At 50.9% G+C, this 14,394-nt stretch overlaps 1 protein-coding gene across 1 annotated transcript in view; it reads left to right on the top strand.

Annotated features, from left to right (window-relative positions):
* The window catches only part of LOC105188629 (uncharacterized), a 109,301-nt gene that overhangs the window by 74,656 nt on the left and 20,251 nt on the right, over positions 1–14,394 (top strand). The window contains exons 7-8 of the mRNA XM_025300401.1: positions 2,445–2,901; positions 3,489–3,491. Of these exons, the coding sequence (XP_025156186.1) occupies positions 2,445–2,474 (30 nt within the window). The 3' untranslated portion in view covers positions 2,475–2,901; positions 3,489–3,491. The remainder of the gene's footprint in view (positions 1–2,444; positions 2,902–3,488; positions 3,492–14,394) is intronic.

Genomic DNA, 14,394 nt, shown 5'->3' with positions numbered 1-14,394 from the left:
CTTTAATTCGCCTCCATCTCCGCGTGCCACCCCCTCCGCGCGCTCCCGCCGCGCTATCATAACGTAACAACGCGAGACTCCCTCGCTTTATTATTAAAAGTTAAAATTCCGGTGGGAGAGCCGGAGCGATCTTGCGGCGAGGGAGCCTCTCCGCAGGTACTTTCATCCTCCTGATCTCTCCCTCCCGCCGCTCTTGTCTTCGTTTCTTCACTCTTTCTCTTTCGCTCTCTTCTTTGCCGTTCCACTCCCTCCCCCTCTCTCTCTCTCTCTCTCTCTCTCTCTCTCTCTCTCTCTCTCTCTCTCTCTCTCTGTGCCCCTTCATCTTTACCTTGGTTCCCTCGATTCGCGGTCTTCTGTGTTGCTCTTTTTCCCTCTGTAAACTCGTACAAACGTTTATTGGCGCGATACTCTGTGTTCATAACGGCCGCTGGTAGCAATCACGTATAACTCTCCCGCGTTCTCGGCGCATCCCCATGGATAATCGTATTACCATCTATCTTGTAACACCGCATCGAGATGTCGAATCGAGATTCGAAACACGCGGCTCTCTTGTCTTCCGCGTTTTGAACCAGCGAAACGATGTTCTTTCTCTTTCTCGCTCTTGAACTCTCTCTCTCTCTCTCTCTCTCTCTCTCTCTCTCTCTCTCTCTCTCTCTCTCTCTCTCTCTCTCTCTCTCTCTCTCTCTCTTTCTCTCTCTTGAGCTCCGTCGACAGCTTTCTCGCGGTCGATGGTGAAAAGAAACGTCGGGCTCTTCTCGCTCGTTCATCACACTTCGACATCGCCTACAGTCGACACGCTGTCCTGAGAATTAAGACATTAGAGAATCGTCGGGCTTTTCATCGGGGCCGAAAATTCGCCGCCGCTCACGCCGGTGACTTTCATCGCCGAGATTTCACCGGGCCGCCGACGATGTTGCTGCTGCTCGCCGGCTGACTGCGGTGCAGCCTCCCGGTGTCCCGGCGATTTCGCTCTCGCGTTTCGACAACGAGTTTTTCTCGCCGGGCCGCTTGACAACCGGTATTGTCGAAAGGTGCAGTTAAAACTGTCCACCGAAGAGTAAAGAGAACGGGACGCCAACGTGTGTGTGTGTGTGTGTGTGTGTGTGTGTGTGTGTGCGCGCGCAGACCGCGTGAGTTACGAGAAGCGTCTCGCCATTGCCATTTACTCGCCGACTGATTGAAACGCGCTAACGGCGCCGACGTCGTCGTTGCCGCGGCGTTTAAACGAAGCGGCGGTCAGCCGCAAAATTTTCCATCGAACGCGGCGGGTTCGTAGCGGGAAAATACGGGAGGTGTGTGTAAGAACAAAAGAAACAGGGGAGGGAAAGGGAAAAAGAAGCGGGAACCGGGGAACGAAGATGGATCGTCGGACGAATTTGAAAGAGAGGGAGGGAGAGAGAGAGAGAGAGAGAGAACGAAAGCGTTCGCGCTGCGTCGGTCAAGCGAGATGAAATGACGGTGGATTTTTTATCGACATTTTTACGAAATTCACACAGCTTCCCGCGCGCGCGTGTGCATTGTGCAACGAGGAGAAGGATTGACGATATTACGTTACCCGCACCGAGATCGCGCGCGAGAAAGGAAAGGAGGCGAATTCTTGACGCTTTATATTTCGACCGAGTGCCCTCTCTGCGCGCGAGGAATAATAAACTACCCGGGGGGGGAATGTCGATCGGGCCGGGATATTTTTGCGCTCCGCTTTCGTCGTCCCTTTCCCTCCCCCCTCCACACCCCCCCCCCATCACTTTTTCCTCTTTTCTCTTTCCTTACGATTAACGACGCGGTAACCCTTTTGCGGACGACGGACGCGGGAATAATCCGGCGGACGGCGGTTCGCGCGATTACGTATTATGCTAAACACGCGAGAATGGCTTTTTAAATGGAACATCTACATTTATGTAGTCAACGGAGCGTCCTCTCGGCCCCACGGTCGCCCGGTGGAACGGAGGGCGACGGCGAATTAAATGCAATTTTCGTCCACCGAGGCATGCATAACAAATTGTTGAACGTCTTTATACTTAGAAACTGCGTGACATTATGCACGTAGCACGGGGGTAGGGGGGCGGGCGCGTTATTTCGTCGCATGGCCGATTACAATCCGATTATTATGCCCGCATAATGTCCACTGTCCTGCCCCCCGCCCCTTTCTCCCCGTGTAAGCACGTAGTCAGTCACTCACCTGCGCGCGTACGAGCGACGGTTGCGCGAGCGGAATTTCTAAACGAAATGCAATTTAAAAAGAGGAACAATAAGGCTGAAACTGGCTACCGGAGGAAGTATCCGCGCGGCGGCGGTAAGTACGCCGCCGCCGCCGCCGCCGCCGCCGCCGTTGCTACGGTCGATCCTTAAAATTGAAAATTAAACGTTTCGTAGCGTATAGTGAATTTTGAGCAGCATGTCTGACCCGTACGTTCACGCTTTTTCTGTTTCATGTGCTGGCCCAGGATCCGACTTCCGTGAGTATGGGTCATTAAGTGCCGCCAAATGCTACAAAGTAATGGGTGCGGGCTCCGAGAAAACCGACGATGGCCGGCGATTAATCGCGGAGCGCCGCCGTTCGCGCGGCGGCGGTTCTCTCCGGCGCGCGGGAGCGCACGGGAGAGAATTCGCGCAAGCGTCGGTGGGCTCTCGCGGCGTCTCGAGAACTTACTTGCCGCGTATCAACATGCATGTAGTTTACATTGCTAATCGGTAAGAGGGCATGCCGTGCGAAGGCACGCCCTGGAGCCCGCGATAAAACCCCGTAACCGAAACTCTGGGCCGCGGTGATTCGCGCGGCCGCGGAACGCCGCTCGCCGATCGGTCGGCGGTTATTAACCGCTGTGCATTTTTGTTGTTCCATACACGCCCGGGCTCGACGCGGGATCGACGTGGGATATCGTCGCAACGGGTGAACAGGGCGTGAGTACCTTGCTTGTTTTTCTTCTCATCTGCTCTCTGAATTTCGCGGAGCGAGTTTCCTCGTGCGAGGCGGCGATGCGTGTCGCCGCTCGCAATTGTTCGAGGCCGAGTGAGGTCCTAACGGATAAATTCTCGCAAGATGTCTTGCCGACTTCCGGAACGAATGTTTCGGTCGATCAGGCCGAGATTTCTCTTCTTTTGTATCTGAGTAAAAATATTTCGAGGCTGAAATATAACTCACTCGCATACGAGTGAACAAGCCACTCAACGTCTCGAATCACTCGGCTGTCATTCTCCGAGTGGAATTTTGCTCCAAGGAATTTCAGAGTGTTATTTAAAGTACGCTCAGTGAGATTATTGCTGACTCTTTTGACTCTATTGATTTCCGCCGAGTGTACCGATACATGTTCTGTAATGTAAGTTCCGCACAAGCACGTTGCGTTGAAAAATGTACTACGCGGGCCCGATCGACCCCGACAGGGCGATTATTATTCCGCTCCTAGCCCGCGATAATGAATGACGGGGAACGGTACCTAATTAATTGAAATAATAACGACGCTCGCGCAACGCACGAAACGCGAATTAAGTATGTACCAGCCTCACAAATTATCGGTTTTAACCTCTACCCGCTCGCATCCGCGTCTCTCATTGATTGTACGTATGATGTAATGATTCCCTTCGGCCCCGGCACGGATCACCTCACCGCCCTGAACTTCCCGTGGACCGCGAGAAACACAAACACACGCTCGTGGGAACAAGGAATCCGTAAATATGGCCGATTATCGGCAGAAAAAGAGGCAGGGAAAAAGAAAGCAACGTCGTGATTCCGGCACGTTTACGGCGACCACGACGTCGGCCGGTCGTTGCCGCGCCGGCGGCGGCGACCGCGCGTTCGTCCCGATAAATCGGAAAGGGGCCCCGCGAGAGCGAGAGACCCGGGCCCCGAATACGAAATGACGGGACGGATAACTGACGTCTCTATAGTAGTAAAACTGCGACCGTGGCGGCGGGGGTCCGCAGACGTCGTCGGAGACATCCGACGCTGCAGGCGGCCATTGTCTCAGAGGGGTCCCAAGGGCGAGCCCACGAAGAAGGGCCAACCCCGGCTGACACGCACGAGGGGGTCGTAGCACCCCGTCGCGGCCCTCACGGAATTAATAACCGAAATTCGGCTATATCCCCCCTTTCCCTCCTCTTCCTCCGCCAGGAGTTATCACTGAGCGGCTGCGCGCCCATCCGAGCGACCTTCCGCCATGGGCCCTACGACGATGAGGCCCCACGGCGGCGATCCGAGTGTCGCACCCACGCCCACGTGAAAAAAACGCTGGCTCCGGCGGGCAACTCAGTGAGTTATAATGAGGATCGGCGAAATTTCTTCTCTGCGCTGTTACTCGGTACCGGAGCACACGCAGGGGGGGGGGGATGTTTGAGGCGAACGGACGTCGCGCTTTGTCGCGCGGCTCCGACATTGTAAATTCAGCGCGCGGTTACAATCGAGATGTTGCGCGGCGCGAGATGTAAACGATCGCTCGCCGAAGAGAAGAGAGAGAGAAAGATCGCGCGCGAAATTTATCCCGAAGGGATAGCGCGGTGGCCGCTCATACTTCACGACTTCATGCACACCTCGAGGAAGGACTCTCTCGGCGAGGAAATGTCGAAATCCACGCAGTTGTTGGTATCCTCTGCGACGATCCGCGCGATTATTCGCGAAGCGACCGACGACGGTCGCTTCTCGCGATTCCTGTTTCTGTTTCTCTCTCTCTCTCTCTCTCTCTCTCTCTCTTTCGCGTTTATCTCCTTGTCCATCGAATTTCCGCGTGCGGCTCGTCCTTGCGCCCTTCCCCCTTTTTCTTTGCAGTCGCGGCCACGTAGGCCAACGGATCGCGAGCGGCGCTATAAGCGGGCAATTAAAAGCGTGCAGCAAGGACATTTATGTTGGCACTAACTGCCCGTTAAGACGGGGAACCACCTAACTGTGGAAGGTGTAATTGGCCGACAGGCTGAACCTGCAGCTCGTAAAGGCACAGCGGGCGTGCCTCGTCATCCCGGTAGTTTTCCCGGCGCGCAGCCGTTTACAAATCGCGTCTGTCGCCTTTCGGATCCCGCGCGCCGATTTCGATCCGATCCGGCCGCGGCGAATCGAGCGAGCGACGGCAAGAACGCCGCGCGATCCGCGACGATTGTCGTGTAGACGAAAGGATGGCAGAAGAAGGAACGGAAGCTCGGAAACGCGGTGGATCCTCTCCGGTATTAATTAAGCTAATTAAAAAGTAACTGTTCCCCTCGGCGTTGCTTAATTACGAGACCGGCCGGGAAATGGGGAACTAATCGTAAACAAATTTAAAAGTTCATACCGGAACAAGAGTGGCCCGGCCATCTCGCGACCGTCATGCCACGATCTTAACGTTCTCATCAAACGCATAATGGGTCGCGCGCAGTTAGATAAGCCTCGGGAGGTGGTAGCGTCTAGACGGTGAAAAAGTGAGCTGTTATTACTCTATGGTTATTAATACAGATTCGCTGGCGGATAGCGTAATTGTTCTACAACGTAGTCAGCGCATAATTTTAATTGCGATAAGCCGCGATTACGGCAGGCGTATCGAATGTTTCTGCGAATCGGCCTCGCATCGCGTGTAGTAACGAGCTCGGGTCTAATACGCCGTGTCGGAATGAGGCGGTCCGATTTGTCCGATCAAATTGACTGAAAATGAGTGGGAATTTTGGTAAGCGCGTTCGGTAAACCCGCAACTCTCTCTCTCTCTCTCTCTCTCTCTCTCTCTCTCTCTCTCTCTCTCTCTCTCTCTCTCTCTCTCTCTCTCTCTCTCTCTCTCTCTCTCTCTCCTCTCTCTCTCTCTCTCTCTCTCTCTCTCTCTCTCTCTCTCTCTCTCGCGTCGAACTTGATGGGAAACACAGACTGCCGCTTCTTGATGCCGCTGCTTGCCGTTTTGTTGTTGGAGTTTTGACGAAAGGAGCAACTCTCGAGGATCTTATTGAATATATTCGATGCTCCTGACAGTCTCCATCTGCGTTTCATTTTTATTCTCAATAGCCGGTGACTATGAATTATGTAACTTTTATTTTTACGTAACGCTTCCTCAAACGCGCGCGCAGAGTGTTGCGATTATCAGATGTTAAATCATCCGGTAATGATCAACAGATAAATGATGAATGGCGAGCAACAGACTTTCTTCTTTCGTAATCTCTCTGTTATTATTTCTATACCGGCGTTAGAAATTTCGTTAGGATTTAGATATCTGTAAAAGAAGTGGAGAAAAGAACCGCCGCTAGGACTGCCGCTACGTCTTGCGTCCTGCGATCCGTCCTGGAACCGACTGGATCGTCATCGTATCGTGATTGTGAGAAGCAGCATTATTGCACGCGCAAGTGTTATTCTTGCCTCCTACAATATCGGCTCTTTCAAGAGCTTGAAATTTCACCGAGATTTTTAAGGAAGAAAAAGGAGGAGAAAGAAAGAAAAAGACAAAGAGATTATGGATGGTAAAAATGTGTTGCTTTTTTATTTATTGGATTATTTAATATTTGCTTATTCGATACACTTCATCTACGATGAAGCAAGTTACACAATTATTAATATACATTGCTCGTCGAAATGAAAAATTGAGGTCGCGCGAAAGAGGAATATCGGAATAACCAAATATTAAGTAGCTCCCGAGCAAGCTTCTTCAAACTTCAACGGGACGAAGACAGCAGCGAGTAAGCAGCATCTGCGCAGCGTCGAGGTAAGAGAATAGCCTGCGTAGCGTTGCGTACTTCAGGCTTTCCCGCTGATGCCTCAAGTTCGACGGAACTTGCAGGATCAGTGCGAGAGCAGAATTTCGACTCGACGGGGAAGCGCGCGAACATCTCTCGGCGTATTCTCCTCGCGAACGCCGACGATTAACAGACGCGCGTACTTTGTACTTGCCAAGGCGCAAGTCTCGATTGCGTTGCGGCAAGAAGGTGACAAGAGAGACTAAGGACAGATTGATCGGCGATTCGTCTGTAAAAAGTGTCACGCCCATTTCGCGATCGTGATCGCGTGATAACGCGCCGCCAACAGTGTCATTAGCATAGATCTAACTGAAGATAGCGTAATTGTACTACACAACGCAACACACACACACATACACCGGTCGAGCCCGTTGCTACACACGTCCGTGTTCGTGCGTGAGCCCTAAGAAGCGTGAAAGAGAGGCGCGCGGCTTACATTTTATTATTAGTACGCACGTACGCTCGTTATGTTATCGCACGCACGAGGATGCACATTCCCGGCGATCCATTTCTCCCCCTCCCTGCCCCCTTCCCTCTCTCTCTCTCTCTCTCTCTCTCTTTCTCTCTCTCTCACACACACACACACACACACTCTCTCTCTCTCTCTCTCTCTCTCTCTCTCTCTCGCTCCTTCTCCCTCCTGCTCGCGGCTTCGATTAAAATGCCAGACGTCGGTAGGAGAGAGATTCGCCGTGATACGCGATATTGTTACGCGTGTACACGTTGTAACTGTCCGGATCCGTGACGGAGTCACGCGATATGCATTATGCACGCACGTAACGCTGCGCGCAGCGCGGCAGCAACGCGTTTCCGCAATCAGTCCCACGATGCGGCGACGGTGACGACGAGCTCGTCCGCGCTTTGTGAGAAACCGAGCGGACTCTGCCCACCGCGAGCCTGCGTTTTCGCGGTCGAGAGAGAAGGACGCTCGCGTTCTATCCTCATCTCGAATCCGAATGCATCATCAATGGAGAATTTCGCGCGCGCGGTCGCGGGAAGCCGCGCGTTAAATGACGCGCGAGCGCTTTAATTATCGCTCGTCGTTGTTTTCGACGACGGCGCGCAATTTGGCGTCTTGCGTAAGCGCAATCCGGCATTATCGTGAAAAGCTGCGAATTCTCGCGTAGAATCGCGCGTGTCTGTCGAAGCCGACATTGCCCGCTATGCGTTTCGCGCGGCGAGTGCTACCGTGGCCCCACGAGTCGTTGATCGATTCGAAGGGATCGTGTTTGTCAATTTTCGGTCGTTCTCATTATTTTATGTCTCACGTAAAAAATTCCTCGCTTCTTCACTTCTTCCTGTTAATTGCACAATTTTCCTTCTTCTTCGTATTTTTCTCGTTATTTTTTTTTTTCTTTTTTTCTTCTCGTCATTCTCGTTATTTTTCGCATTCTTTTCCCATTACGCGCGCACGCAGATTCCATGGAAAAAAAAAGCTGCAGATATCGATCAGAGCGATCTGTGTTTCCACGTGGCTCGCGAGAGAAAAATCCAGGTAACTTGAATCCCGTTGCACTCTGCAAAGGAATGATGAGAACGTTTCCGGCGGAGCAGGAGAGCTCGAGTTTCTATTCGCGCGCGCGCGCGAGAGGATCTCCTCTTATTCAATTTCGCAGACGAGACTACGACGACGACGACGACGACGTTGTGTACGCGAACGGTGAAAACTAATCGTGGGACAAATCCGACTTACTCGCTTTCCCTTTCGCTCGCCTGACGCGCGCGATGAATTTAACATCTCGCTTTTTTTTTCCCCCGGCGGTATTGTCCGCGGTTTAATGAAGGGACGCGGCCGTGCGCGCTCCTTCCTCGCGCAAGAAGAGGAACCCGAGAACTCGAAACGACTTTCACCGCGGACTCGTCAGCCACCTGTCGCGACCGGGCGCCGATGACGATGACGATGACGGCGACGACGAAACCTGCCGGTCGGTCGGTCGGTCGCTTGGTCGAGCGGGTGAACGCGAAAAAATGTCGCGATGTCGCGATTCGCGATGCATCTTCGGTGGCGGATCTCGCCGGTGCCGCTGCCGCGCAGTGCTTCATTTACGACAGCTGCATTACCCCAGTGCGTCGCGCCATTACTTTTATTAGCATAATGACAGGCGAACAACTCAATTTGCATGGAAAATCATACGGCAACACTGTAACGAAGTTCGCCCGCGGATCCGTGACCGCGGATCGTTCTATCGACATATATATATATATATATATATATGTATACATCGATATGTATATAAATATAAATATATGTACGTACACACACATATATATTGCGAAATATATTAATATCTCGCGCGAAACATTGAGGAGGTTTTCGGGGGGGCGCAACGGAGCGAGGACTACTAGTCCGAGTTCCGTGGCGAATACCTTCCTCGGCGATACCGCGCGTTCTCTTCGCGCTGGATAATTCCGTATCATCATCGAAATTGCCGTTGATCGTCGTCCTTCTCGTCTCGTCCATCGCTTGATTGAGAGTAGTCGAGGCATCGTTTGCCACCGCACCTGATCCAATCGTCCATTCGATAATTGGCGCCGGTAATGAGACGCGGAATTACCTACTGGTCGTTGAGGCAAATTTTTGCGGTAAAAGAGGCGCTTGCAAAAAGAGAAAAGGAAAGAGGGGGAAAGGAAGAGCATTCGCGGCGTTTGACCTCGCCTTGAAAGGAATAAGGGGACCAAGCAATGTATCCACGATGAAATCATCCGCGGCTGTAAGATAGTTTCCGATAGTTCCGTCGAGTTACTTCCCTCGAGTTTTCTCCGGTCGCGCTGCGACGGACGCTCCTCGTGCGGCCCGCAGCTGTCTGAAAAAATGAAGATAAATGCGAAATGATGTTCGAGGCGTGTAACGATGATTATCGCGCGATTACTTATCGCCGCTTGCCCAACTCGACGAATGCGCACCCGGCGTCGAGAGAAGTCGCCCGATCGATAATTTTAATAATGAAACACACGAGCTTATCAACGTCCTATCAACGCGTTAAACTGCGGACGTCTCTTGAGATAGCGTCTTAACGACCACGAGTGCCCGCCGCGTCGTATCGCCATTCTTCTCTTCTTCGCAGCAAATGTTATTTCGCGCTTGTCATATCGGCGGCCGCGATATTATGGAAATCGAGCTGAGTGAGGATTGACGCCATTGTCTCTCGTTGTAAACGCGCGCGCGGTTGTGTCTTCATCGCTGAAATGTAGGTGAAACGAGAAGCAAACGTAAAGTTAAAATCGACAAAGCGCTCTTGTCGCGACGTCAAGAGAACGCGAAAGAGTCTGCCATCTGGAATATCCGCGATTTCTCCTCCACGCTTGCTCGTCGCACGACTCGCTGAGCTTTGATAAGCTATAAAGATCAGCTTTATCAAGAGGATCTGATTTCTCATGCGCCGGTCGCGGTCGTTTGTTCTCTCAGCGCTCGCAACGACGCGTTCGTCCCTCGCGACGATCTGGATGATTAACGGGATCGCGAGGGCGATCGGCGCCGATTTCGGCGCCGAGCGCAGTAAAGCGCGATTACGAGGACCGTGCCGCGATCTCGGGCGACGCGACGATACGGATCTGCCGGAATATTATGTAAATAGTGGCGTGCGTTAAAACGCGCGCGCGCGATCTAAAGTTCGCCTCTGCCTACCTGCCTCGATTCTTTCCTACCTGCTTGCCTACCTGCCTGGCCGGCGATACCGGCTGGATATAAAAGAAGCATAAAGTAACATTTAGCGCGCGCGCTTAAGCGAAATTGCTGTAATCCCCAGCGAGGCGGGCAAAAGCGCGCCGTGCGCTCGCGCGCAGAGGGCGAAGAAAAGAAGAAGAATCGTACGCGAGCGAGCGAGCGCGCGCGCGCGCGCTAAGGGTGCGTCGGGAAGAGCGAAAGAGCCGAGGCAGGAAGAAGGGAGAGAGAGAGAGAGAGAGAGAGAGAGGGGGCATTAACATACCGATTTACATAATGCGTATAATTCGAGCAATTATGAAGGGAAATATACACAATTTAATATAATGGCGGATGTTTAGGGCCGGCGCTATATCTATCGCGGGAGATCTCCCCGGTGTATGCGACTAGAGACAAACCCCGTCGCGTTATGCATGTGTAGACGCGGGACATCCGCGAGAGAGAGAGAGAGAGAGAGAGAGTGAGAGTTGCACTGCCGATAGTTTTATCGATAGTTGTGCAGCAGATGCGATATACGGTATATGACGTCACGGACGATCAGCTTTGACGATTCGAGACGCTTGAGGTCGACGGACAAAACGAAGGTGTGTCCGAGCGAGTGGTTAATTGTCGCGCTACGAAGTCGTCGTTATAAAGAGGAAGGAGGAGGAGCGGGAGGAGGAGAAGGTGCGCGTCGAAGACACCCGCCGGACAGACGAGGTGCGCTCGCGAAGGTGTCCCGGCGGACAGGAAGCGAGATAACGCAACGAGACGACATTTCAAAATTACAGAGCGCGTTTCAGTGATAAAAGGGCACCTGGTGGTAGATGCGTTATCTGCCGCGGTATTTACATGCCACATCTAACATCGTTATCCGCCGCTATAATCGCTCGTGTTCGACTTTGAATAATAGCATTATAAAGGCGTGTTTCCCTCGGCTTCGCCACGCTCTCGCTCTTTTTTTTCTTTTTTTTTTTTCTTCTTTACGAATGTACGCGTCGTGATTGCATCTGATCTTCTTTTCTTCTTCTTCTTCTTCTTCTTCTTCTTTTACGAGGCGGAGTCTCGGTTACGCGAACGACCCCGTGCGGTTAAGAAATTTCGTGAAAGTCGGACCTGCGGGACGTGTTTGTAGATCTTTTTACATGATTTATAAATTGTGGCATATATAAAGGGTGTCCCAAAATTCACGCGAGAAGTAATTTTGATAGAAGACACAGGTGTATAATTAAAAATTGTAAATTTTTTATTGATTCATATAAAGTATACAGTATAGGGTTATGTATGGAATAGCATATCGGGTAAATGGCCTCCACGGCTTTGCTGGCACATATGCACTCTTTTGTTGCAATTTTCCATGACCGTTTTGCATAAATGTGGCTGAATTTCGTTGATACAGCGCTCAATTTCCTCCTTCAAGGCGTGGATGGTCGTGGGCTTGTTGGCATAAACCTTAGACTTCAGAAAACCCCAAAGAAACAAGTCCAACGGCGTTAAATCGCATGATCTGGGCGGCCTGATCTGATCTCACCAAAACGGGAAATTACACAACCAGGAAATGACTCATGCAGTAATTGAATTGTTTCTCGGGCTGTATGGCATGTGGTATCGTCTTGTTGAAATCACATCCATATCTTGCAATTTAGGCACAAAAAACTGAATTATCATGTCGCGATAGCGAGCATCATTAACTGTTATTGCCTGACCAGCCACATTTTCGAAGAAGAATGGTCCGATGATGCCTCCAGCCCAAAATCCGCACCAAACAGTGACACGTTGTGGATGCATTTGTTTCTCAACAATCACACGTGGATTTTCTGAACCCCAAATGCGACAATTTTGTCGATTAACCAAACCATCCAGATGAAAATGAGCCACATCGCTGAAGATGATTTTGTTCGAAAAATCAGCATCCACTTGTTGTTGTTCCATAATCCATTCAACGAACTCTCTCCGCTGTGGCCGTTTACCTGATATGCTATTCCATACATAACCCTATACTGTATACTGTATGAATCAATAAAAAATTTACAATTTTTAATTATAAACCTGTGTTTTCTATCAAAATTATTTCTCGCGTGAATTTTGGGACACCCTTTATATATACGCAAAAGTGACAATATATTTACGAGTGAAATGAGAAATTAGTTTCGTCGTCGTAAGTTTTAGTGCATGATTGATACTACGACGAGGAGAGGGGAACTGGAAATGGGGGGAGACCGTCGCAAGAGTTGAAAAGTAACGTGAGAATTAATCGTAAAGATACTCGAGAAAACGTAACTGATGAACCGGCGACGCACTCCCCAGCCTCCTTGGGGAAGGCGCCTAAAAGGTGAGCTCCTAATGACGAAGCGTCTTCGCGCCTGCCTTTTACCTAGACGGACGTTGATTGATACAGCCGGCATTGTTAACATATTTTAATTTATGTTTTCACACGACGAACATGAATTTTCCCGGGTCGACCGACGCATCCCTCGTTCGGGCTGTCAGACGGTAATGCCGTAATTATGACGAAAATATCGCGCGCGAGATAAACGTATCTTTTCACTGCTGATGAATAAAAATGCAGAAGATATAAAGTGATGTGCTCGCGTATATAGGGCTTTTTAACGATACGCATAATGACTGCACACAAGCGGCACGCACACGCACATATACGCGCACGCACATGCGCGCGTGCGCGCGTGTTACTGCCGAGGAGTGCGTACCGCTCGCATTTCGCACTTCTTGCCGCGTTTCCCTAAACGTACTACTATAAAACACACGACCCTTGTTATTTATGTTTTTAGCGCGGCAAGTTGATTTAATAGTCTCTTTAATCGCGCCGTATTTTCCCCACGTGTCCGCCGCTCGCTTCAGCGCGCCTGGCGAAATTGAAAACTGATTCACCGACGACAATAAAAATTCGCATGTCGAAAAACCTGGAAAACGTTCTTAAATTATTATTCTTATAATTATTGTTATTAAGCCATAATTCATCCGGTGCTTCGAAACATCGACCGAGGCGTAGACTATTTTCAAGCGCAACCTACGAGATGTAATAAATTACAAAACAAAGTAGTTTATAAAAGTGCACGGTTTATAAGGCGAGCATGCATATCTGAGATTCTAAATATAAAAAGGAACAAAGAAGCATCAGATGTCTCGTGTCGGCGAGAAAAATAATAGGCGTGTGATAACATCGAGAAAAAGAGTCGCGACCTCACTTATCAAAGGAAAAAGAAACGATCAAAGATAAAAACACGAGCATGATCCTCGTGACAACAATTGCCGCATATTATCGAGAAACATTGTTCGATTTCGACAGACATCGTTATCGATGAAATCTCGCCGGCGAAATCACTGTCTCTCATAACATACCGCGTTCTCTCCCCCCCCCCCTCTCTCTCTCTCTCTCTCTCTCTCGTGGAGAAGTCGAGATTATCGTCGGAGACGCCTACGACGAGGTAATGGAAAATTCCACCGACGGAAGAAACGTAATGGCGATGCGTTACATTGAGAATCCTGTTGAAACGCGTCGCTCCGAAGGCAGATAACGGCGCGCGCGGATAACTAACGAGACAGACCGCGTTTATCAGTCGTACAGAGCGCGCGCGGCGAGTGTACACGCGGTCTCATTCCAATTAGCGTTACAGGCCGAGCTAATTGCTCGATATAAATCGCCGCGACTTAAAAACGTTTGAATAATTAGACGGGTGGCGCAGGTGGCTCGAAGCTCGGCTCGGCTCGGCTCGGCTCGGCTCGGCTCGACAGGCGGGGGCTTTATTAAGCGCGTTTGAATATTTAGCACATTCGGACCTGTGCGTCGTTCTAATGACGCGCGTTCGCCGATGCGATGGCCGGCGGATAAATCGCACATAAAAAAGGCGACGCGCGCGATTCGCCGCTCATAGCTCGCTAATAAGGTTCATTAGCGCTCATGATCGCGCGGCAATCTGCTCGCGTTACGTGTAAGGCTGCATTCACATGCATCCGTCGGAGCGATGTCGATCCTCCGTTAAAAAAAATTCCTCGATGCTCTCCCATTGGAGTATTCGCGACCTCCATTCACCGTGCTTATCACAGCTGAACCGTCTTTAAAG

Source organism: Harpegnathos saltator, unplaced genomic scaffold (genome assembly GCF_003227715.2).
Source record: "Harpegnathos saltator strain DR-91 unplaced genomic scaffold, Hsal_v8.6 scaffold360, whole genome shotgun sequence".
Classification (NCBI taxonomy): domain Eukaryota; kingdom Metazoa; phylum Arthropoda; class Insecta; order Hymenoptera; family Formicidae; genus Harpegnathos; species Harpegnathos saltator.
The sequence above is the reverse complement of the archived record's forward strand: the minus strand, read 5'-3'. Positions and strand labels throughout refer to the sequence as shown.